Source organism: Filicampus tigris, chromosome 12 (assembly GCF_054856515.1).
Source record: "Filicampus tigris isolate MCC_2025a chromosome 12, RoL_Ftig_1.0, whole genome shotgun sequence".
NCBI lineage: Eukaryota > Metazoa > Chordata > Actinopteri > Syngnathiformes > Syngnathidae > Filicampus > Filicampus tigris.
Genome location: NC_141228.1, coordinates 18,622,725 through 18,644,534, shown reverse-complemented (window position 1 = coordinate 18,644,534; position 21,810 = coordinate 18,622,725). Strand labels below are relative to the sequence as shown.

The 21,810-nt window shown below is 49.0% G+C and overlaps 1 protein-coding gene across 1 annotated transcript; it reads left to right on the top strand.

Moving 5' to 3' along the window:
* The first annotated feature begins 601 nt into the window (after positions 1–601).
* prrc2c (proline-rich coiled-coil 2C) lies at positions 602–21,470 on the top strand. The gene is made up of 34 exons (XM_086047207.1): positions 602–981; positions 2,332–2,503; positions 2,592–2,766; positions 2,847–2,956; positions 3,548–3,679; positions 3,762–4,060; positions 4,135–4,214; positions 4,694–4,830; positions 4,916–4,997; positions 5,254–5,425; positions 5,501–6,146; positions 6,933–7,105; positions 7,215–7,473; positions 7,670–7,880; positions 7,951–10,407; positions 10,792–10,949; positions 11,052–11,206; positions 11,450–11,846; positions 11,931–12,016; positions 12,627–12,821; positions 13,313–13,573; positions 13,652–13,744; positions 14,018–14,119; positions 14,286–14,454; positions 14,720–14,938; positions 15,043–15,164; positions 15,802–15,956; positions 16,954–17,185; positions 17,264–17,374; positions 17,879–18,121; positions 18,372–18,472; positions 19,013–19,139; positions 19,775–20,056; positions 20,303–21,470. Exons 2-34 carry the CDS (start codon positions 2,386–2,388, stop codon positions 20,549–20,551), a joined length of 8,508 nt encoding a protein of 2,835 aa, XP_085903333.1. The 5' UTR covers positions 602–981; positions 2,332–2,385; the 3' UTR covers positions 20,552–21,470.
* Positions 21,471–21,810: the final 340 nt, after the last annotated feature.

Genomic DNA, 21,810 nt, shown 5'->3' with positions numbered 1-21,810 from the left:
TCACCTCAACTGTTCTGTCCATATCTTGCACCATATTAATTACCATACACCTTATTCCAGATCCTGAGACCACCTTGGAATTATGACTTGCATTTTATTTATGTGTGAATTTTTTTTATAGATGTTTGATAGATTTCACATCTAAGTTTATTTTAGATATTAGGTTTAATAGTAAACATTTTAATATTTTTTATGTCCATCCATTCATCCATCTCATGGTAAAGCTCATGATACAAAGAATACCACATCATACATCCATTTATAAAAGGGATATCTTTCAGACAAGGGTCTATCCTAATATTTAAAAAATGCTGGATTTAATGACAGCACTGATTTTCTGGCCCAATTTAAAATCCATGTCCAATTTCACATTGAATTAATAAAACATTTAAATAATACAAACGTGTTTGTTTTACAACAAATGCCGCCTACGTTGACTAATTGCCGAATCACCCTAATAACAAAATATGCATTCGAAACATTTTTAAGATCAGAATGCAGCTACCGCTAAAAATTCATAGAGAGAGACAGTTGGTGAAAGGTTCTGAGGAGAGAGAGCGAGAGGGGAGGCGGTCAGGGGATACGATTAGTTAAATCTGGCAACCCCCAAGCTTCCATCTTTGATTGTGCGACGGGCCGCGGCGAGAGCGGGGCCTCACTGCTCACTCACCTTAACCACAGCGCTCTTGCTCCCCGGTAAACGGGTGTGGACATATTCAGAGAGCCCACCGGACTACGCCGTACCGGCTCACCCAAGCGAAGCCCGAAGCTACGAATACAGTACGACCGGCGAACCGCGGACGTGGACTCGGACGCCGTCGCAACCGACGAGCCGAGCGAGCTAACTAGCCGGAGTGGGGCTAGCCAGCTTTTGTAATCCGCCGGCGAGACACCCAAAACTCGCCACCTCGTCGCGAGCATTAAAAACCAGGATTCCAACAAAAAAGTAAAAAAGACAAAAGGAAGCACCGGCACTGGCAGGTAAGACCATCGTGGCCGCCTGGGAAAATGCACGGTTTTTTACCTCTTAAATGCTAGCTCGCCACTGCTAGCACGCTTTCGGCCACTGGTAAGGGGCTCAAAGAGGATGTGATGGCGACTGGCGAGAAATGAAACAACGTTCAGCCAGCCAAGCGGCGGCGGCCTGTTCTCAAACCACACCTCTCTCCCCCACATAACATTCAATATCCACGAAATCCAGTCATTTTTGCACATACTTTATATTGCTTCGGTTTTACATGCTATGTGTGCCCACCCCCCGAGTTGTGATTTGAGCCGGGAGGGCCTGCACCGTGCGCCGGTATGAGGCACAGTGCCGCAACCGGTGGTGACGGCTAGGCTAGCTGTTGGGCTCACGAACACAACGAAGCACAACGTTAATAATGCATCTTTTTATTTCATCGTCGCCGCCATTTTATGGAGTCAATCCAATGTAACGGATTGCCTTGCAGGCGGATGACTTTGAAAGAAGAGTAAGAACGCGTGGGCTGCGATGGGGAGGGTCCTTGTCTGTGTCACTTTGACAGTGAGGCGTCATGGTATTGATTGATTGGTCACTCAGTGTGTAAAAGACAACTTTGACCACACTGACAACAAAAGAAAATTAGATTATGAGATCAAAGTCACTAACATCAAAACGTGAATATTTCCGAGATAAAAAGTTGTGACCAAAGTTCGTATTGCGGAAGTCAATTCGTATTGATGTGTTTTAATGTTAGGTTTATGCCATAGTATAATGGGAATAAAGTCTTAATGTTTTGAGAAGCCAGTCAAAATGAGAAGAAAAATAAAGTAGGACTGACACAGAATGGAATCTTAATGCTACACGTTGTAATTTTAGTAGAATAAAGTAATGCGAATTAAGTCTTAATGGTGAAAAAGTCGCAGCAGTTGTGATCGTCACAAGTCACTGCTGAGAAGTGGAAGCAGTGTAAGGAAGGTTTCCCCGCGGGAAGGGGTTAAAATAAAAATGAGTCAAGTGCGTGACCCACTTAAGTGAGTGTCTAATTATCGGAAAAGCCCTCATTTATTGCTTGACATAAGTCCTGCCAGCAACCTCTAAATAATAAATTACCGGTGTATGTGTGACTAAGCCTCAGCGCTGTTGTGTCCTTTCTTACTACGGCCACTTATACACACTTTTAAAACCTTAACTGATATTTAGAACATGAGAAAGCACACACATAAGGCAGGGACAAAATGTATAAGTGTGTGTGGTGTACTCAGGCTGCCCAACACAGCTCACACAAGCAGCCAAGAAACTTGGTTTCAAACATAGCCTGATTGTCATTTAAAAAAAAAAAAAAAAGTAATATTGCCTCATTTTCTTAGGAGCTGGTTCCGGTGGCTAGGCCAAAGGACCAGACTCAATGAGTTTCCAGCGAAATGTCCGAGAAGTCAGGGCAGAGCACCAAGGCAAAGGATGGCGGAAAAACAAAGTATGCGACCCTTAGCCTCTTCAACACCTACAAGGGCAAGTCTTTGGAAACCCAGAAGACTGCAGGTAGGTCAAAGTGTTGCATTGTCATGTGCCAGGCTATTATGATGAGACTGCCGGGTGCTATAATAATGGCCTCCTCTTTGTGCATCAGTCGCTGCCAGACATGGGCTGCAAAGTTTGGGTAAAGTTGCTGCCAGCAGGCGCATGCCCCCTCCAGCCAGCTTACCCAGTTTGAAAGCGGAGAACAAGGGCAACGACCCCAACATTAACATCGTCCCCAAAGACGGCAGCGGCTGGGCATCCCGGACTGAGGCGGGAGACGAGAGGTAGAGCCTAAACTTTTCTTTTTAGAGAGTGCTTTGAAAGTTTGACTATGGAACCTCTGCCTTGAATTTGTGTACCCTAGGCAGCAAGAGACACCCCCACCCCAGGCCAAACCAGCAGTGGTCCCGTCTCAAGAGCCTCCCACAGTTGGAAGCCGCTCCTGGGCGAATAGCAAGCCGACGCAGCTAGACGGTAAGAAATCAGTATCACACCTCCAATTTAAAGGAGACGTGAGTAACTCTAAATATGGCATTTATTTAAAAATAAAAGAATACATTTGGTTTCCAGAACCGCCGTGTGGCGCAATGCAGTTATAAGGACATTAATCCTCGTTGTGTTTGTGTTACCAAGTGTTGAATGTGTCCTATTTAACACATTTATGTTGCACAATTTTCGTTTTATTAGATTTTTTTTAAATTTATTTATTTTTTATTTTTTTATTATTTTTATAGCAAATCGTGACTTTAGTTTGTGTAAAATGGTGACATCCAATGTCAATTCCGTGCACAATTTGCATTACTCACCTAAGCATTGCTCGTATACATTTTTTTTTTTTTTTTTAAAGTTTCACTTTGTTGAATGACAGTTCCATAGAATGATCTTAGCAACACATTTCAGTAAACCGCTGATTTAATTGGCTGGCCGATAAATCGGTTGGGCCCTATTGTTTAATTTCACACTTGATGGGCTGGCACCCCAGAGAACCACTATTTGTATACAAACCATTAAGATTTCCTTGTATGTCCCTTTTAAATACTGATAATGCGTTTCGTGTTGTTATAGGAGCTCCTCGCGTGAGCAGCCACTTCCACCAGGAATTCCCCAGCTTGCAGGCGGCTAGCGATGGGGAGAAAGATGGCCAGCAGGAGGAGGACGAGGAGCCATACGGGCCGGGCCCCAGCCTCAGACCTCAAAGTATGGCTGCTGCTGTGCATTTAATGTCACTCTTTGTTTGTTTGGAGTCACAGGCGGCCAAATAAAGCGTTGCATTTGTCAGATGTGGGCAGTTGGCGTGAAGGTGGCGGGAGGAATTTGAACACCTCGTCCAACCCCGCTGAGATGGACAACAGGCCCCCAGAAGAGGGAAGCGCCGTTCCCGACGCCTCCCCGACTCACGAGGACGCTGACGAGGCCGGTCGAAACCTAACCGCTGACAGCCAGAGAGAGAAGCGGGACGGCAGGGACAAGCTGCAGCCCTCGGGCCCCACTCAGCCGAAACTTAACGGGGGCCAGCAGCCACCCGCGGGGGTGCCTTCCCACTTTGACCCCACGTTCAGGAGCATGATGCCACCTTATGTACGTCTGATGAGGCAACGTTAAACATTTCCGCTCGTTCCTTCTCATGTTTGTTGTATTTTTTGCTGTTTCAGATGTTTCACGCTTATCCTCAAGTGTCACAAGGCCCAAGGCAAGCCAATATCCGATACACCGTGGCACAAGATGGCGTAAGGTGGGTTCCTTCCTGAAAGGTGGTCTTCTCTAGTTTTCATTTTTGCGAAGGCCATCTTGGAATTACCGTATATTAAGCCTCCTGTGACAAATGAAGCGCTTTTTGTGCCGCATAGATAGTTAATGTTCTACTTTGACTTCATGGCCGGTCAGGGACTGGCGTTGGGCCGGATGGGGTCATGTTTAACCACTAGTCGACCTTGCCGCCATTTTTAACAAGCTTCACTTATGGAGTTTGCCTAAATGAGCCCCAATGGGAAGCAGGTATCCCAGACAGCTCGTTGATGCTAAATTGCAAAGCTTTTTTTGTGCCTATGCCATCAAATGTGGGCAGTGCTTGACTTCAAATTATGATCATTTAAGAGTGGCTAAGGGGCCCCGTTCATCACTGCTCAGTTTTAATTTCTGTTTGAAGCAACCTTGAAGGGGGTTGACTTGTTCATGTCGACATGGTAACTTGAATGAATTATTGTCCCTCAGGGCTCCACGCTTGGCACGGCCGCAACAGCCACCCCCTCAAGCGTGGCTCCAGGATCCAGACAGACCTTCGATCGTCAGCGCGACGGAGCTCAAAGAGCTCGACAACTTGGACACCGATGCCGATGAAGGCTGGGCAGGTCAGTAGAACGAATGCGGGTGACTCAATAGCGCCCCTGTTTTTTTGTTTTTTTTTTAACAATTATCATCCTTTCCGCGTTCCAGGAGCTCAGATGGAGGTGGACTATACGGAGAAGCTCAACTTCAGTGATGACGAGGAAGCTGCTAAAGAAAAAGGAGAAAACTGGCAAGTGTTTTGGAAGGGTTCCACCAAGTGCCTCATTATGTACTGCGGTCTCGTCTTTCCAATTTAAAAAAACAAACAAAAAAAAACCCTTCAAATACACCCACGCAAACTGTATTCCTCAAACACGCATCTAGGAAAAATATAACACTACATAAAAGATGGCAGTGCTGACATGCTCATTATTTGTTAAATTAAGGGACTATGTCTGACCTTAATTTCACTTCAAGCCAATATATCTTTTTTTTTTTTTTTGCAGGGAATGGATGGGCAAAGTGGAACGTATGAGAGCTCGCCCTCCAGATGGCCAGGAGGGATCCGAGGAGCACGGAGCCGGTAAAGGGCCATGGGCGGACGGTGTCGACCCCAGAGCGCCGTCACCCGGCAGTGCGGGCCACTACAACAAAGCGGCTGCCCCGCCAGACTACCAGGTAGTAATGCCTTGTGCGCGCTTACAGGGCGGCTAAGCCGCATAATCAATCGCTGCTATTGCATCTATTCCCTAGGGCGGCTCTCGCACAGGTAGCGGCGGCGCGCCGCGTGGCGGCAAGCCACCCGCCGCAGTAGCTGCCGCTGACGAGGACTCGGACGCTTGGCGGCAGAAACGCAAGAAGTCGTCGGAGGTTTCCGAAGCCGTGGAGCGTGCGAGGCGCAGGAGAGAGGAAGAAGAGCGGAGGATGGAAGAGCAGCGCCTGGCCGCCTGCGCCGAAAAACTGAAACGGCTCAATGAAAAACATCGCCAGTTGACAGAGAGTCAAGCCAGTTTGCCTCAGACTGCATCCGATGAGGGTCTCGCCCCCCAAGAGGAAGCTCAGTCAGCTCCTGACCTCACGTCGAGTCCTGCGCCCCCAGTCGAAATTTTACAGCCACAGGCCTCTGTAGTACAAACCCATCTACCCGAGAGGGCGGAGCGGGACCGGGACGGGGCGGGGATCAAACTAGAGCAAGTCGAACCAAATGCAGAGGAAGAGGACAAAGAGGAGGTACCCCTACCTCATCATCCCAGCTCCCCTGCGCCTGTGGTTTCAGCCCCCGAGCCTCCGACCGAAGCAGAGAGCACCCTGGCAGAGGGCGAGCCGCTTGTCGACGAGAGCCAGGCTGAACGGACAACAGTGCCTATCCGAGACTATTTCAACATGGAGGACAACAGAGGTGAGAGAAAATTGCATAAGTCAGACAGACGTTTCCCCTGACTCCACTTTTACTGATGGACTCGAAATTGGGTGCATGTCAATCAAAAGAGGACATATGGAAAAAGTTTCAAGGACCCATGCATAAAATTGACACATTTTGATTTGAAGCACCCGTTTGGGGTGAATTCTACAGCTGGTACTGTGACAAACTCTTAGTGATTAGCCCCAATTGGACACAGTTCCCCTAGACCTGAGGTTCCCAACCTTTGATTGAGCAAAGGCGTATTTTATTGGATAATTTCCCACAAGAAATCACTGTCCAAGATGATTTTCCCAACCCTTTGAATCAAAGCAAATGGTTTACATGAGAAAGATGTCACGGCACGCCACCCCAAAAAAAAAAAAAAATTCCTATTTTTTTTTTTCAAAAATCTATACTATTGTTCAGTCCACACGCGTGCGTGTTACTTTTACACATTATTGACCAATCTCAAGTGTTGAAAATGGCTTGCTCTCTTTCACAATGCTATGCAAGTCATTTTCGAGCCAATTAAGCGAAATTGGATAACTTCCTGCAGCGCAGTTGGACAATCATTTCTCAAGGCAGATAAGCAATGCCGAATTGCCAAGCTTCTTTGCAAACGGCGTCAGATGCTAATGTGGACAAAGCATGGCAGCGAAAGGGCCTGTTCATCACTGCTCACAGATTGCCATAAAAAAAACGCCACATTAAGCCAGACCGCTTACACTTTACTTTTTGATGCGTGTTTTTTTTTTTTTAATTTTTGCGTCTTTCTGTTTACAGTGGATGAAGCGCACCTATCACTGCCTCATATCGACACCCCCAGCGGTGAGGATGTAGCCATTGCACCCCCACTGCTGGAGGCTGAGGCCGCTGCTGGTATGCGTCCTTCCCTCACCTCCGGTTACTCCAAACAGTTTCAAAAATCCCTGCCGCCTCGTTTCCTCAGACAACAGGTAAAATCAAATCCACAGCTCTCTTTTCGTCTGGCGCTAGATTGTCATCATGGAAGAAAATGAGAAATGACAATCAATACTGTATTTTTTTTTTCTTTATTGGTCTCAGGAGCAAATGAAGCAGCAGCAGTGGCAGCAGCAGCAGCAGCAACAAAGTGGGGGCTCCGTGTCCCCGTCGGGTAGCGGTGGAGTTCCAGCTAGCCAACAACCACAGCAACACCGCTCAATGTATCAACCCATCGGGCCGCATCACCAGCACCTGGCCTCCATGGGCTTTGACCCCCGCTGGATCATGATGCAGTCCTACATGGACCCTCGCATGATGTCCGGGCGTCCTCCCATGGACATGCCGGCCAACATTCACACTGGTAACTTTAAACTTTGTACAGCGCTAGTACTATGTGATAAATGTTGCCCTCTCATCACCCCCCCGCCCCAATAATTTTACACTCAACTGGCGGACAGTCACTCCAGAGATCCAAGTATCTTTATAGACAATTCTATTTTCATATGCGCCCTTTCATGAAACTGCTAAACCAATGTCTCCCTCCTCAACATCTCCAGGGAGGATCCCCCCAAAACAGATTGCGCGCAGAGAGCCGGGGGACAACTCCAGTTCCAGCTCGGACTCCTTTGACCACTTGACTCGACCCATCCGTGACCATGGCCTGCCGCCTGACTCAAGGATGGTTTGGGGATCCGACCCGTACCCTCCGTCGGAACCACTGCCGTCTGTAACTCCTCCTAAAGGGCGCGACGACAGCAAGGAGCCACGGTAACAAACCGATGACGAATTACTTAATTTTTATGTTCATACGTCTCACGATGTTTTTCTCTGATTTTAGGAATGACTCCGGTTTAGATTTGGAAAGGGCTCTCCCGTCAATGTATCCCCAGGAACACAGTGCGTTGGACTCCCGGAAGAGTAACTTCTTTAGGGACCCGCCTGAACCCATACCAGCCTTTTCACAGAGCCCAGATGATGTGCCTGGACCAATCGACCGGGTTCCGGTCACCTCCAGCTTCGACCCTGACGAGTCTGGTCTGCCGAGTGGGGAAGAAGTCGAAGCGCTAGGAAAAGCTATGCTGCAGAGAAGTGTCTCCCAGGGCTCCTGTCACTCGCTAAAGCTCGACGAGCCCAGGTTTGACGGGCTGACGCTGGGAAGCAAAGCACTAGAGCTGCAGGACCCGGTTGAGCGGGCTGACGACAAGCCTCAGAGCGAACTCTTCACGCCGGCCGCCTTGACCAACAACAGAGCCACGCCACCAGCCGACGGGCTGCACAAACCGGAGAAGCTTCCTCTACCTGTTCCCAGCAAGCAGAAGGCTGAGCTGCGCTGGGGTGGGAGGCCCGGCCGCAGAGAAGGGCTGGGGGGGGAGAGGCCCCTCCGCAGGTCTGGACCAATTAAGAAGCCCGTTCTAAGAGATATGAAAGAGGAGCGAGAGCAAAGAGAAGAGAGAGAGAAGCGCCATGAAAGAGGAGAACGGGGGGATCGGACCAAAAAGGACCAGTCGTCCAAAGCTCCCTCTGCGGCTGCCGCCGTCTCTGCCGCCGCCGCCGCCGCCGCTATTGCGACAGCAGCCTCTGAAGGCTCCAGAGTGCAAGGCGAAGGCAAGAGGGAAGCTGCTGAGGTTGAGGAAACGCAGATTGTCCTTCCTAAAGCCAGAGAGTCCCTAACATCCTCCGGGGTTCCTACGTCTTCCTCTCAGGAGGATAAGGTTGACAAACCGCCCAGCATTGAAAAGCACCCCGAACCAAAACTGCCCTCCAGAAAGGAGTCAAATCTCGCTCTCCGTAACTATCGACGAGAGGAGAGGGAACGAGACCGTGACCGCGAGCGAGACAAAGAAATGGACAGAGACAGGGAGTGGCCGGTCGACGCTAATTTCAAGGGTCGGGGTCGAGGAGAGTATTACTCCAGAGGGCGGAGCTTCCGTGGGACGTACAGTGGACGAGGGAGAGGCGGTCGTGGTCGGAGCAGAGAGTACCCTCACAGAGAACCTCGGTCCCGCTCAGATCTACCCTCTGGCGCCGTGGCCTTCCGGAACCGGGAGGAAAGCGAGACGCGCAGCGAGAGCTCCGACTTTGAGGTTATACCGAAGCGCAGACGCCGACGCGGCTCAGACACGGACTCGGAAAGTGAGGGCGGAAGGGAGTCGGCCAGCGATACCGGGCCATCCGATCGCGAGCCGAGCGCCAAGCCGAACCGCCCGCTACGACGCGATTTCCCCGGCGAGGTGCGTTCTGGCCTCCACAAGCCGGGCTTCGGACCACCTCACATGGCGGAGAAAGCGGGCTCTAGATTGGACGATGAGGGCAGGCCCAAACCAGGGTTTCTGCCTAAAGGAGAGCCTTCTCGACGGGGGAGAGGAGGATTGTATAGTAGACGAGGTGGGGCCAGGGAACGCGGAGGCCCCCGCTCGGCCCCTCTTAGAAGACCACTGGCCAGAGAGTCCTCGTCTCAGTGGCCTTCCAAGCCAATGGAGACATTCAGACCTGAGGACATGGAGTCCACATCAAGATACGATCACCCGCCGTCGGATCGGCGGCCACCGAGATCTGACGGTAAAAAATTCATGGACGTGGGCCCTCAGAGCAGCAGAGAGCGACCTCGCCGATCTCGACCGGCAAGACCTCCCAGGCAAGATAAGCCGCCCCGCTTCCGGCGGCTAAAGGAGCGGGAGGCTGCAGTGCTGGCAAGTGGAGAGCCGGGCCCAAGTCGCCCCGTCTCTCTGCCCCCCGTGCCCGTTCCTGCGACTGCTGCTCTGTCTGCACCCGCATCTGTGTCGCCGACCTTATCAAGAGCACCAGGAACTCCCTTGACCGTCCCTGCAGAAGCGTCAGCGCCCGCGCACAACCTCCCTGCTCCCCAAGACGGGCCCCTCTCCGAGACGAGCGGCACTGCCGCCGTCGCTGCAGTCGGGACCAAGTCCCCCGACCTGTCCAACCAGAACTCGTCCGACCAAGCCAACGAGGAATGGGAGACGGCCTCCGAGAGCAGCGACTTCAACGAGAGGAGAGAGCGAGAGGAGAGACGAGGGGCACAGGAGGCTGCCAGCAACGCGGCCGCCGCCACCACGGCGCCTGCGCCCCTTCAACGCTCTTTGACGCCGAGTAAAAGCCCCCCAGAAGGAGTTGTCTCACCCAAACGGGATGGCGGCGCTGCCGCCAAGAGGAGCTTCTCCAGCCAGAGGCCTATTGAGCGACAGAACCGAAGAGGCAACAGTGGAGCCAAACCAGGTCGCAGCTACGGTGGGCCCAAGGGGGACAGAAGGGGCGGAGCCAAAGGTGGCCGCAAAGGGTGAGCGTGCACAAATGCCTTTCCTTTTCTTTTTTTTCCTCTCGTTGGCTCAAGCTGAGGCAGCGAGACCTTACAAATGATCGGTAACACAATCAGAAGCATAAGTTCTAACTTAGCGACGACTGACATGATCTTTTTCGCCAAAAGATCATTTATGTAGTGCTTTTCATACATTAAAAATGAAAGGGTTTCAAATAAATAAAAGTCCACAAAGGTTTTTTGTTTTTTTTTTAAACCTGGAGTATTATTTTTGTCAAATGCAAGCACATTTTTGGACATGCTTGATCAGTTCATTTAGTTAGACTTGTTTTTTTTTTTTTTTTTACATATAGATATACTGTGACAACATACCTCAAGCCCCAATTTCTTTTTTTTCCATTTCAGCCCTGGCATTCAGCAAAGCTCTGACGGAACAGCATCAGCCTCTGCATCGTCGAGGTCTGCCAAAGATCAGGCTGCACGGCGCAAAGATGAGGCCAAGCTGGCTGTCAAGAAGCCCAAAGAGAATGCTCTCTCACAGTTTGACCTCAACAATTATGCCAGTGAGTCAACTGTTTTGATTGATTTGATTTTTAACATTTGCACACCCTCTGCTTGCTTTGTCCTTTTTTCAAAAGAATGAATGCAAATGTCGGTTCCCGTAGGTGTGGTCATCATCGACGACCACCCTGAGGTCACTACCACGGACGACCCGCAGTCCAGCACCAACGATGACGGTTTCACTGAGGTGGTCTCGCGCAAGCAACAGAAACGTCTCCAGGATGAAGAGAAGCGGAAGAAGGAAGAGCAAACTACTCAGGTGGGCAAACAGAGATTATGATTGGCTAGTGTGAAGGCTCTCACTTTATTACTACGATGAATTATTTACGTTTTGAGTGGCCTTCAACCTGCCCGAAAACTCGCCAATCCTTTTTTTTTTTTTTCTTCCCTGTTTCATTGGATTTCATTTTTAGCCACTGTAGAAATGCAGAGCCACAGTCTTGTGAGTTTTTCAATGCCGGACTGGTTTGCTGTAGTTATTATACCGATGCTGTGCTTTCAGAATTGGTCGAAAAAAGGTTCGGGCGACAAGAGCAGAGGTGGCGGGGGAAAATTACCACCGAGATTTGCTAAAAAGCAATCATCACAGCAGCAACAACCGCAGCAACACCAGGCCCCGTCGCAATCTCAACCTGCGCCACCGACATCCAGCCCTCAAGTCCAGCAACAACCTGCCATCTCCGCCCCCCAGCATCCTCACCTCGCGCCCGCTCAGCCAGCTGCAACCCCCCAGACCCTGGAAGGAACGGTGCCCTCCGTGCCGGCCGCCACTGTGGAATTTACCTCAAAGAGCCTACCCGCCACCACGGCCGCCGGCGCACAGACGCACGGCAGTCTGGGTACCGAACTGTGGGAGAAGAAAGTCGCTGGCCCGGCCGGCCTCCCCGATGTCAAAAAGCGTACGTCGTTGATGCGTCTACTGCTTTTTTTTTTTTAATCGGACTGCTGGGTGGAAGTAATCACTCTTGTTCATTTCTTGGCAGTGGGTCCCATCAGCCCTCCTCAGCCTCCTTCTGTGAGTGCCTGGAACAAACCTCTGACCTCCTTTACCGGAACAGTCTCCTCCGAGGTTTGTATAGCCCTACCGTTCAAGTTCCGATAGGTGGGAGAGTCCAATTCATGCCGTGTCTGGAGTCGGACTCAAAGCGGAAGTCAACCCAAACGCATTTTTTTCAAGAATATGTTCCCAGCAGGCTCACTAGTTGAAACACGGTATTTTGATTGATTTTGCGTTTGTGGAATATAAGTTAAGCAGAAAAATGCACTAGTTTTTACACATCTCTGGGGGCGGCCATTTTGTCTTCTGTCAACTGAAAATGACATCACAACTGCTCACAACGACCAATCACGGCTGCCCTGTTTTCTGAATCTGAGCCGTGATTGGTCGTTGTGAGCAGTTGCGATGTCATTTTCAGTGGACAGAAGTGACAAAATGGCCCAGCGATGGCTAAAAACGAGTGCATTTTGCTGCTTAACTTATATTCCACAAAGGCAAAATTAATCAGCATGCCGTGTTTCAACTAGTGGGCCTGCTGGGACATTTTAAAAATCTGTATTTGAAAGGAAGTGGACCATTTGTTTTGTTTTTTGAAATAAGGTGTTTTGTTGTGTAGTGCATGCAAACATGGCAACCTCCTAAAATGCCATCTTGTTGTTATCTACCTATTGTATTGTGTCAGGGTGGGAAATCCGCTTCAGAGGGTGGCGTGGAGTTGGCCATCGACAGTATTCAGTTCGGGGCGCCGTCGTCCGCGGGCAGTACGGACAGCGACGGTGTTCCCGCCCTTCTCGAGACCACCACAGACAACAAGCTTCCTGCTCCTAAAGAACAGAGACAGAAACAACCTCGCGCCGGACCTATCAAAACACAGAAGGTAACCATCTGCGTGTTTAGTATTTGTGCAACATCAAGTTCTGTTGAGTGCATTCTCCGAAATAGTTGCCGTCCCTCCATATTTCTCACACGGACATTAAATATGTTATTTCCCCTGCGGGAATTTAAATGGTCACAGCAGCAACATTCACACGCACACTTGTATAAGTGTAGTATGGTAACCAAGAAAGTACAACAAAAACAAAGAGCATCATTAAGTGCGAATTAACAGAAATTCAAATGTTATCCAAAGAAAAAAAAAACCGTAAGATTAAGAATTCTAGTTATGGGACTGTTAAACTGTTAAATTGCTAATCCAAACAGCAGGACCTGATGACTAATAGAAACCATCTCAGATCAATTAAAGTGGATCAATTAAAATGCAGTTTTACAAATACACGGAGTCTTATTTGATTTATTTTTTGTATTCCAAAAATACAGTCTTTCAAATAAAGGCCTAAACAAAGTGCCCTAAATGTTCCTTTACCTCAGCTCCCCGACATGGAGCCAGTAGAAACCAAGGAGTACAAGCCTGGTCCGATTGGCAAAGAGCGCTCCCTGAAGAACCGCAAGGCAAAAGACGCCCGAGGTGGTGAAGGCGAGGGGATGGAGGCGGGAGTGCCGGGAGGCGGTGTCGTCAGCAGAGCTGCCGCCTCCAGCCCCCCCACCAGCGACGCCGCCGTCGCTGAGCTGGGCGGAGACATCGAGGGCATGATCACGGTGCCCTCGGCTGAGTACACCAGCAACTCCAAGGTAAAATTTCCGCCATCTCCTGGCTTGTGCGTTACTGAGGTTCGGCTGAAAAGTTTGTGTGACGTTTTCCGCTCTCAGGAGTCTGTCACAGACTACACCACCCCCTCTTCCTCGCTCGCCGACAGTGTTCCAACTGGAAACAATAAAATGGAAGAGAGTCTGGTCGCCAATGTGAGTGTCCATGTAACTTTCTAATCCAGGGGTGAGCCAACATACAGCCAACTAAATTTGTGTTGAATATATGTATTTTTAATTTTTATTTTTTTATGATTACTGTTAAACAATTTAATCACTTTTTTTTTTTTCTTTGCGCCTCATCTCGTCGACTTACCTGGCACACAAGTCTGTTCTAAATGTGGCCATTGGCCAACCTGGTCACATTGACGCGGTATACAAAAATGTTTAATGTACTTGGAATACAACTTTCTTTTCTGGGCTCCTCAGGTGGCGCTACCACACTCGTTGCCTCTTCCTCGACGAGAGACCTTGCAGCAGAGCTCCCCTCTCAGCACAGTCTCCCCCGCCACCGTTGACCTAACACTGAAGGTATACAAACTCAAAATCACAGATCACCAGCACTGTATGATGGCAGTAAACTCAACTCGCTTTAACAAGCAGCGGTTTGGAAGAACAATTCTACAAAAATTCTTCAGTGCAAGTTTACTGTCGAACTTTGTCCATTTTTTTTTTTGGTTTTGTTTTTGTGCCTCAGATGGAGTCTGCTCGCAAAGCGTGGGAGAACTCGCCGAGTCTGGAGAAGAACTCACCAGTCACCTCCTCTTCCTCACCCAACACCTCCTGCGCATCCTCGTACTCCTTCTCTTCGGCTTCCATGCCGCAGATCCCCGTGGCCTCCGTCACCCCCAGCACATCGCTTTCCGGTAACCAACGCTGAAATTGACCCACAAAAAAAAAAAGTCTCCTGGGCAGACTAGTGGATCCTCTTTGATTGTTCTGTAGTCATTAAGGTGGGACGGCGACATCAATTAATTGTGGATTTTTTTTGAATAATTCATGATGAAAATCGTAGAATTTCACTAAATGTGTCTTGCCTCTTGCCCCACCTCAGGTGGCGGGGCAAAAAAAAAAGTCTCCACAACAGTCAAATGAGTTGGTCATGTTAAAATTTGCCCCCTGGTCATACAGGTTCGGGCACCTACACAACATCGTCCCTTGGCACCAAGACCACCACGGCCTCTGACCCCCCCAACATCTGCAAGGTGAAGCCCCAGCAGCTGCAGGGTGGGAGCCTGACCTCCAGCGGCACCAGCAGCGGCAGCAGCTTTTCCCAACTGGGCTGCGTGCCCCCACTGCTGCCCCAGCAGCAGCAGACCCCGCAGGTGTACGTGTCTCAGTCTGCAGCAGGTGAGACCGTCACGCTACGGAAAATGCCCCCCCCCCCCCCCCCCCCCCCCCCCAACTCACCTTTTCTTTTTAATTGAACATTTTTATGTTTTCTATTCATGTAGGTTCTGCAGCTCAGATTCCAGCCTTCTACATGGACACCAGCCATCTTTTCAGCACGCCACATCCTCGCTTGGCTCCTCCCTCTTTGGCGCAGCAGCAAGGCTTTCAGCCTGGCCTCTCGCAGGTATGCAAAGTTGTCGACGATGGTTTGCAGGAAGTGCGGTGGGTCCTCTCTTTTTTTTTTTTTTTTTTTTTAAGACAGATTTCCGTTTACTGTAATTGACATTGTAAACCGAGATATGCCTTTATTGACCTGTAGAGTTGCATTTCGTCGCTGTCCTGTGAAAAACACTTATCTCCATTTTTTTTTTTTTTTTTTCTTATTTTTACATGAATCATGTTTCTGCGTTATAGACAGAGCATTAAAGTGAAAATTAAAAACATTTCCAAATTTGGAGAGAAGTGTTTTTCACGGGATTTCAAAAACCAGCGACCTTAACTCCACCATCACGGCTACGTTTTCATGGCAACTTCTTTGTCAGTGAGAAGCGGGACTCAAAAAGAACAAAACCTTTCCACAACGCTTCGCACCACACGTAACGAAAACTGTCGAATCGTCTTTTGGTGGAATGATGCACACCCCTAATATATATGTAGCAATCAAATCAAACAGTAAGTTCCCCTGAGTAACACGGTGTGCCTTTTGTGCCTCGCGAACACGTATTCTTGCATCATGCAGCATTCATAACCTTGAAATATCGCACATCAGGACGGTCACAAAGTGAAGAGCCACCCATAACGCTGTCCGTCTGACTCTTCAGCCAACAGCGGTGCAGCAGATCCCAATCCCCATCTACGCTCCGCTGCAAGGCCAGCCCCAGCACCAACACACGCACCAGGCCCAACTCGGACTCGGCGCCGGTCCTCCAGTCTCGCAGCCCCAGGACCTGTTCAGCTCCTCGCTGCAGCCGTACAGGTACCGCTCATTGTTGACACCAAGGAGGCAGAGAATGGCACGTAACAGTTTAGCTCACCGGTACCTGGTTAGCTTCGTTTTGGTTATGCGCTCCGATCGAAGACAAAATAATTGACCAATACGAAGACTGGTTCAGGACCATTAATACAAATACCAACATTAAAGTGGCGAGTATGTGACTATATGTAAGGCTAGGTTCACACAGCAGGTCTTAATGCTCAATTCTGATTTTTTAAAAGTTCATATTACATTATGAATGCGACCTCGGTCTTGTCTGCTGTATGAACACATGCGTCGTCAAAGTGGCCCGCATGCACAGAAGGAGAGACGACGTCACACCCGACGACGTGTTTGCGGAAGTAAATGTGGTCCAACGTGTCGGGGCATTTATACAGTCAAGCCATTAGGTAGCAGCTAGAAATAAATACAGTGTTTGGGGGAAATCACGAGGCGAGGGTTTGTCTCATTTCATGGTGACATCACTAACGATGACGTCACGCCTTAACCGTGCGTAAAAAAAATGAATCGATCTGAGCAGTGGCTGAATTACTACGATCGCCATAAATGCTCACTTTATGCTTCATGTTTCAAGGTGGATTAAACGAAAGTAAAATATAAAGTCAATAGTGTTACTCAAAACAAGTTTGTAGATTCGATCCCCTGCCTGCGCGGAGCACATTTGGAGCTCCGGATGACGTCAATGTCGGATATATGCGACCTGGCCGTTCAGACCGCGAACGCATTGGAAAAGATCGGATACGTATCCGATCTAGGACCACATGTGAAAGCGACCCAGGTCGCGTTTGAAAAAATCGGAGTTGAGCCGGTCAGACTGTCCTAAAAAAAAAAAAAATCAGATACGGGTCGCATATGGGCAAAAAAAAAAAAATCCGATCTGGTTCGCATTTGCCTGCGGTGTGAACCTAGCCTAAGATTGCCAAGTAATGACTTACTTGAAGATTTTTTAATTTTTCTAAGTGACGTTTCCTCGCTTCAGGTCTCAGCAGGCGTTCATGCAGAGCAGCCTGTCGCAGCCCTCCATGATGCTGTCGGGGCCGTCTCTGCACAGCTACCCCGGCGTGCAGGCGCCCGAGCTGGGCAAGCCGCAGTCCAGCCTGGCCTACCAGCAGCCCTCGTCCACCCAGCACATCCCCATCCTGTTTGAGCCGCAGCTCAACCAGCCGTCTGGCATGGGGGGCTCCCAGCTCATTGACACGCACCTGCTGCAGGTATTGCGACGGCTCGCGCGCGGCCGCCGGATTGTAAGCAAGGCAAACATGTTCACGTGATGCGTTGTGTGGGTTTAGGCCCGTCAGGGGATGAGTCAGCATTCCAACATGTACTCGGGGCAGGTGCAGCAACATGGTCAGAGCAGTTACTACAGCAACACCCAGTCTCCCAGCTCTGCAATGCAGCAGGTAAAAAAGAGGGACACCAGTGTTGTGCACGGGGTGGGCGACTCGAGTCGGACTTGGGTGGCCAGTTTTAAGACTTGGCACCGACGTGGCTAAACTTTACGAAGGACTCGAACGCTGTCTTGGTATTCATGACACTCGTCACGCCGTACGTGGCTCGACAAGTCTTGCCCGTTTACGTTTGAAAATGCTCATTTTCGACAAAGGTTGCCAAGAAAAGTAGGGCTGAAACAAATCCGAGAATAATTTGGGTACCTCAATTCCGCCCCCAAATATATATATAAGTGCACAGTGCCAAGAAGTTAAGCTAACCACAAAAACGCTGCGCCAACGTGGTAAGAAGGCCAACTTCAAAATAAACTTTACTCACCCAAACAATGCAGTTGGTACGTACGGAAAGCACCAATACTTTTTGTCCATGCAGTGTAGGAAAAAAAAAAAAGTCATTTCACCACATTTCCTGCGATCAAATAATCAATAATCCAAAGAAAGCACGTGCGTTTCCAGGTGACGGTGCCCCTGCCAGGTTCCCAGCTCTCCCTGGCCAACTTTGGCTCGGGCGGCGGTCAGCCTCTGTTGGCGATGCCGCCCACCCCTCCGCAGGCGCAGCCCCCCAACATCGGCAGGCAGCCGCCCATCTCCCAGCCGTACCGAGGCCTCATGGGCCCCGGCCACAGTCACAGTCACAGCCACAGCCACAGTCACAGCCACAGCCACAGCCACAGCATGATGCAGCCTCCCACCAGCAAGGTACGATTTTGCGCCGCGCAGGGGTCCTCTGCTTATCGCTAACCTCTGCTTACGCAGTAGAAAACGCATAATTGTGTAAATGCTAAAGAGTATATAAACAAACTGAAGATTACACAACTATAAAAACTATTCACGTCAAAATGTGAATTTCATTCAGAACAGCCTTTTTTTATTTTATTTTTTTTTAATTTTTTTTTTTCTCTCCCCTCTCTCCCCCGGTGTGTTTGATTTGAATTGTAACATGTTGCAGATGGACATGGACCTCAAGTTGTTTGGCGGCGGGATGGACGTGAAACCCGTAACGCCTCCAGTCAGCGCCCGGAGCACCACGCCCACATCAAGCCCTTACAGGTCAACAGACACTCCACACCCTTAGCTGTACTGAACGTGGGGCTGTTCGATTTCTGCCTAATAAGAAAATCCAGATTCTTTTCTCTCAAACCCGATTTTACGACTACGGTTTCTTTGTAAAATAATGAAAAATGAAGTATTTTGAATGTCTTTTATTTAAACTTGATTTGTCTTTCTTTGAACTCAAAATGCCAGTCAATTTAGCTTAATACGCACAGAACAATCCATTGGGATTAACAGCATTTTATTTACACAATAGATTTCAGATCTGTTCTGAATTAAACCAATAATGAAAGAAGAAAGTGCATCTACTATCTGAAACGAAATCAGACTGCTTGGATACACCAAAAATAACAAAATCCAACGTGCCGATTTGAACGTTTTTAACATCGTTTTATCCAGAAAATCCGGTTACGGTTCAAAATGGCTTAATCGAGCAGCCCTAACTGAACGTGTGTGACAGCGAAGCCCACGCGGGGGCCGAGCGATGAACCGCGATCTAGGGATCGGTGTCGTCACGCTGTTGTGTTCTCCATCCAGGGCAAGCTCCACCTCCCCCAGCAGCCAGTCGGCCAAGTTGAACAGCATGTTGTACCAGAAGCAGTTTCAGCCCAACTCCGGCAACATGAGGATGACTCAGCACTTCCCCGGCCAATTCAACCCTCAGGTGGGACACGCGGCAATCTTACCGAACGGGACGAGCTTTCATCAGCCCGCAAAATGCAGCTGTACTGCAGCTATACTTTTAGGCCAGTAGAGGGCGCTTATGTATCATAAGATGTTTGCTAGCTCTCTGAGCGGCGGGAAGAGTTTCTCATGTTTTTGGGTGAGTAGCTTTCTCGCCGTCAACGATCGAACAAGGTAGGAAACGGATAAATATCAATATGCAACACTTGTATAAGTCCCTGCTAGTGTTTACGTTTTCAAGTGATCACTTCTACACCATTATTGATTTCGCTTGTTGTATTATGGCTACTTTTGTTGTTGTATGTAAAGTGCTTTGTTACAGCTGTAGCTGTGGGAAAATGCGCTATATAAATGAAATCGTATCGTACTCTTCGGAAATCACAATGTCCCATCACCGGTCTGGTATTTTTGGAGCAGGCGCCATATTGCTGACTCCTAGTCTCGTAGACAGGGTTTAAATTTAGTCATAAATGGACAAACTCTCGAGGATAAGTTGGTTTTTGAGGGCCACCTGGAAATCAGCCTAAAGTGACTCCTTCAAACCAAAATGGCCTCTTGTCACCTTGCGACCATTACTCCCCTTTGGTCTCAACTCTTTCATTTGTGTACTCACAGCTTCTGTCCCAAGCCAACATGGTGTCCCCCCTTGTGCGGGCGCCTCACACCAACTCGTTCGGCGGCGGCGGCATGCAGCGCTCGCCCATGGGCCCGCCCATGACCCCCAACGTGGGCATGGGCATGGGCATGGGAGGCGGCGGCGGCCTGATGCCCCACCCTAGGCCTCAACACCCGCAGCACAGCCAGCACCCTCAGCACCCTCCTCCTCGGGGGCCCGGCGGGCCCCCCATGCCGCCCAGGGGCACGCAGGCCGCCCTGAAGGCTGAGCAGGACCTCAAGGTCAGCAGCATTTTGGCTTCTTCTTGAAATTCCTCATCTGAAAACCGCATTCTACTACGTTGCGATGTTGATTTTAATCCACTTAATTTTTCAGCCCTAATGTTTCAGGTAGTCGTTTAAAGTTAGACACGGTGCGGGCAATAAAGGAATTCGAACCCATATTTACAGTAGTTTTAACAAACCGACGAGATCAATTGAAGGACGCCGATGTACTTTGGTGTGACTTGGCGTCGGTCCCGCCCTCAGGCCAAGCAGCGCGCCGAGGTCCTGCAGTCAACCCACAAGTTCTTCTCGGAGCAGCAGCAGCTCAGCAAGGCGCTCAAGCCGCCGGTCCAGCTGCTGGACGCCGCCCCGCCACAGATGGCCCAGCTGCCGCCCCCCATCTCCAACCCCGACGCCGACAAGCCGCCCCAAGTCTCCTCGCTGGCGTCGGCCAAGCCCGTCCGCACCGGACCCATCAAGCCACAGGCCATCAAGCCGGAGGAGGGCAAGTAAAAAAAAAAAAAAATGGGAGAATTCAAACAGCTGGCCAGCCGCCTTTTATCAGCTGCGTGTGCGCGCGTGTGTGTTTGGGAAAACATAGAAGAGTTGACACCGATGTGTGCTGCTCACTTTTTTATTGCTCTCTCTTTCTTTTGACTTCAGCTCCCTTTTTTTTTTTTTTTTTTTTCGAGGATCAGTTTGACCTGTTTAGTTAATGGAAGTATGTTTTTGTTGCTTTTTGTAGTGGAAACAATCTTGTCGAGCAGATGCGGTCGAACTAATCGTGACATTCGAGCATCATTTCACACCATGGAACATCCCAAATTGTCTCCCTCACCCCTCCCCATGTCAGAATTGACCTCTTCACCGCACGTGTGTGTTTGTGTGTGACAGGATGCTCCTGTTTATTTAGCCAAAGGTTAAAACAGCACAGGGAGAATATTGTAGTAGGATTGCTCGAACACACACACATTCACACATTCATTTCGAAAACACAGAAGGAGCTGCAATGTGAACTGTGTTGGCAGAATTTTTCTTTTATATATTATATATATATCTATATATACTGATGAGAAGCATCAGTCCTGTTTTCTCCATGTCTGCCTTCTGTCCCAAACAAACAAACAAGCAAAGAAGCCGAGCACGCTCCGGTCTCTCGTCTCTTCTTCGCCTTCTCCATCAGAGACTCCCTCACACACAAAATGGCCGCCCCCGTTTTCCAGGCACGAGAAGGAAAAGTTTGGGAAGATGAGTGGATGATGGATGGATGGATGGATGGATGAATGAGAGAGAGGGAGTGTCATTTTTTTTTTCTCGTTTTTGTTGTACTTGTACAGGGGTTACATCGCTGTATTAAAATATGTACGGTCTTATTTACATTCTCTTGGTTTGGTTACAGAAACTAATAAAAAATAAAATACAGTTAAGAGGACCCACGTGTGCTGACTGTTTTTGTCCACTTGGTGGCATTGCGGTATTGTTAAAGAAGTCACTGTTGAAAGTGTGGAGTTTTTCGTTTTGTCATTTTTGGACATGTTTGAACCAAAAATAAGCATACAGGCCGCTAAAAATATACTTAAGTGAAAGTATCTGGCTCAAAAGCTAATTTAAATTTGAAACCCGAGATATTACCAAGGAATATGACATAAAAAGTACATTTTGACTTTTATGGAAAATTTACTTCAAAAGTTATCCAGTACTAAAATTGATGTTTTTTTTTTAAACTGCTTAAAAAAGTGCTAACTGTTTAACGTCACACAATGTTGCTCTGC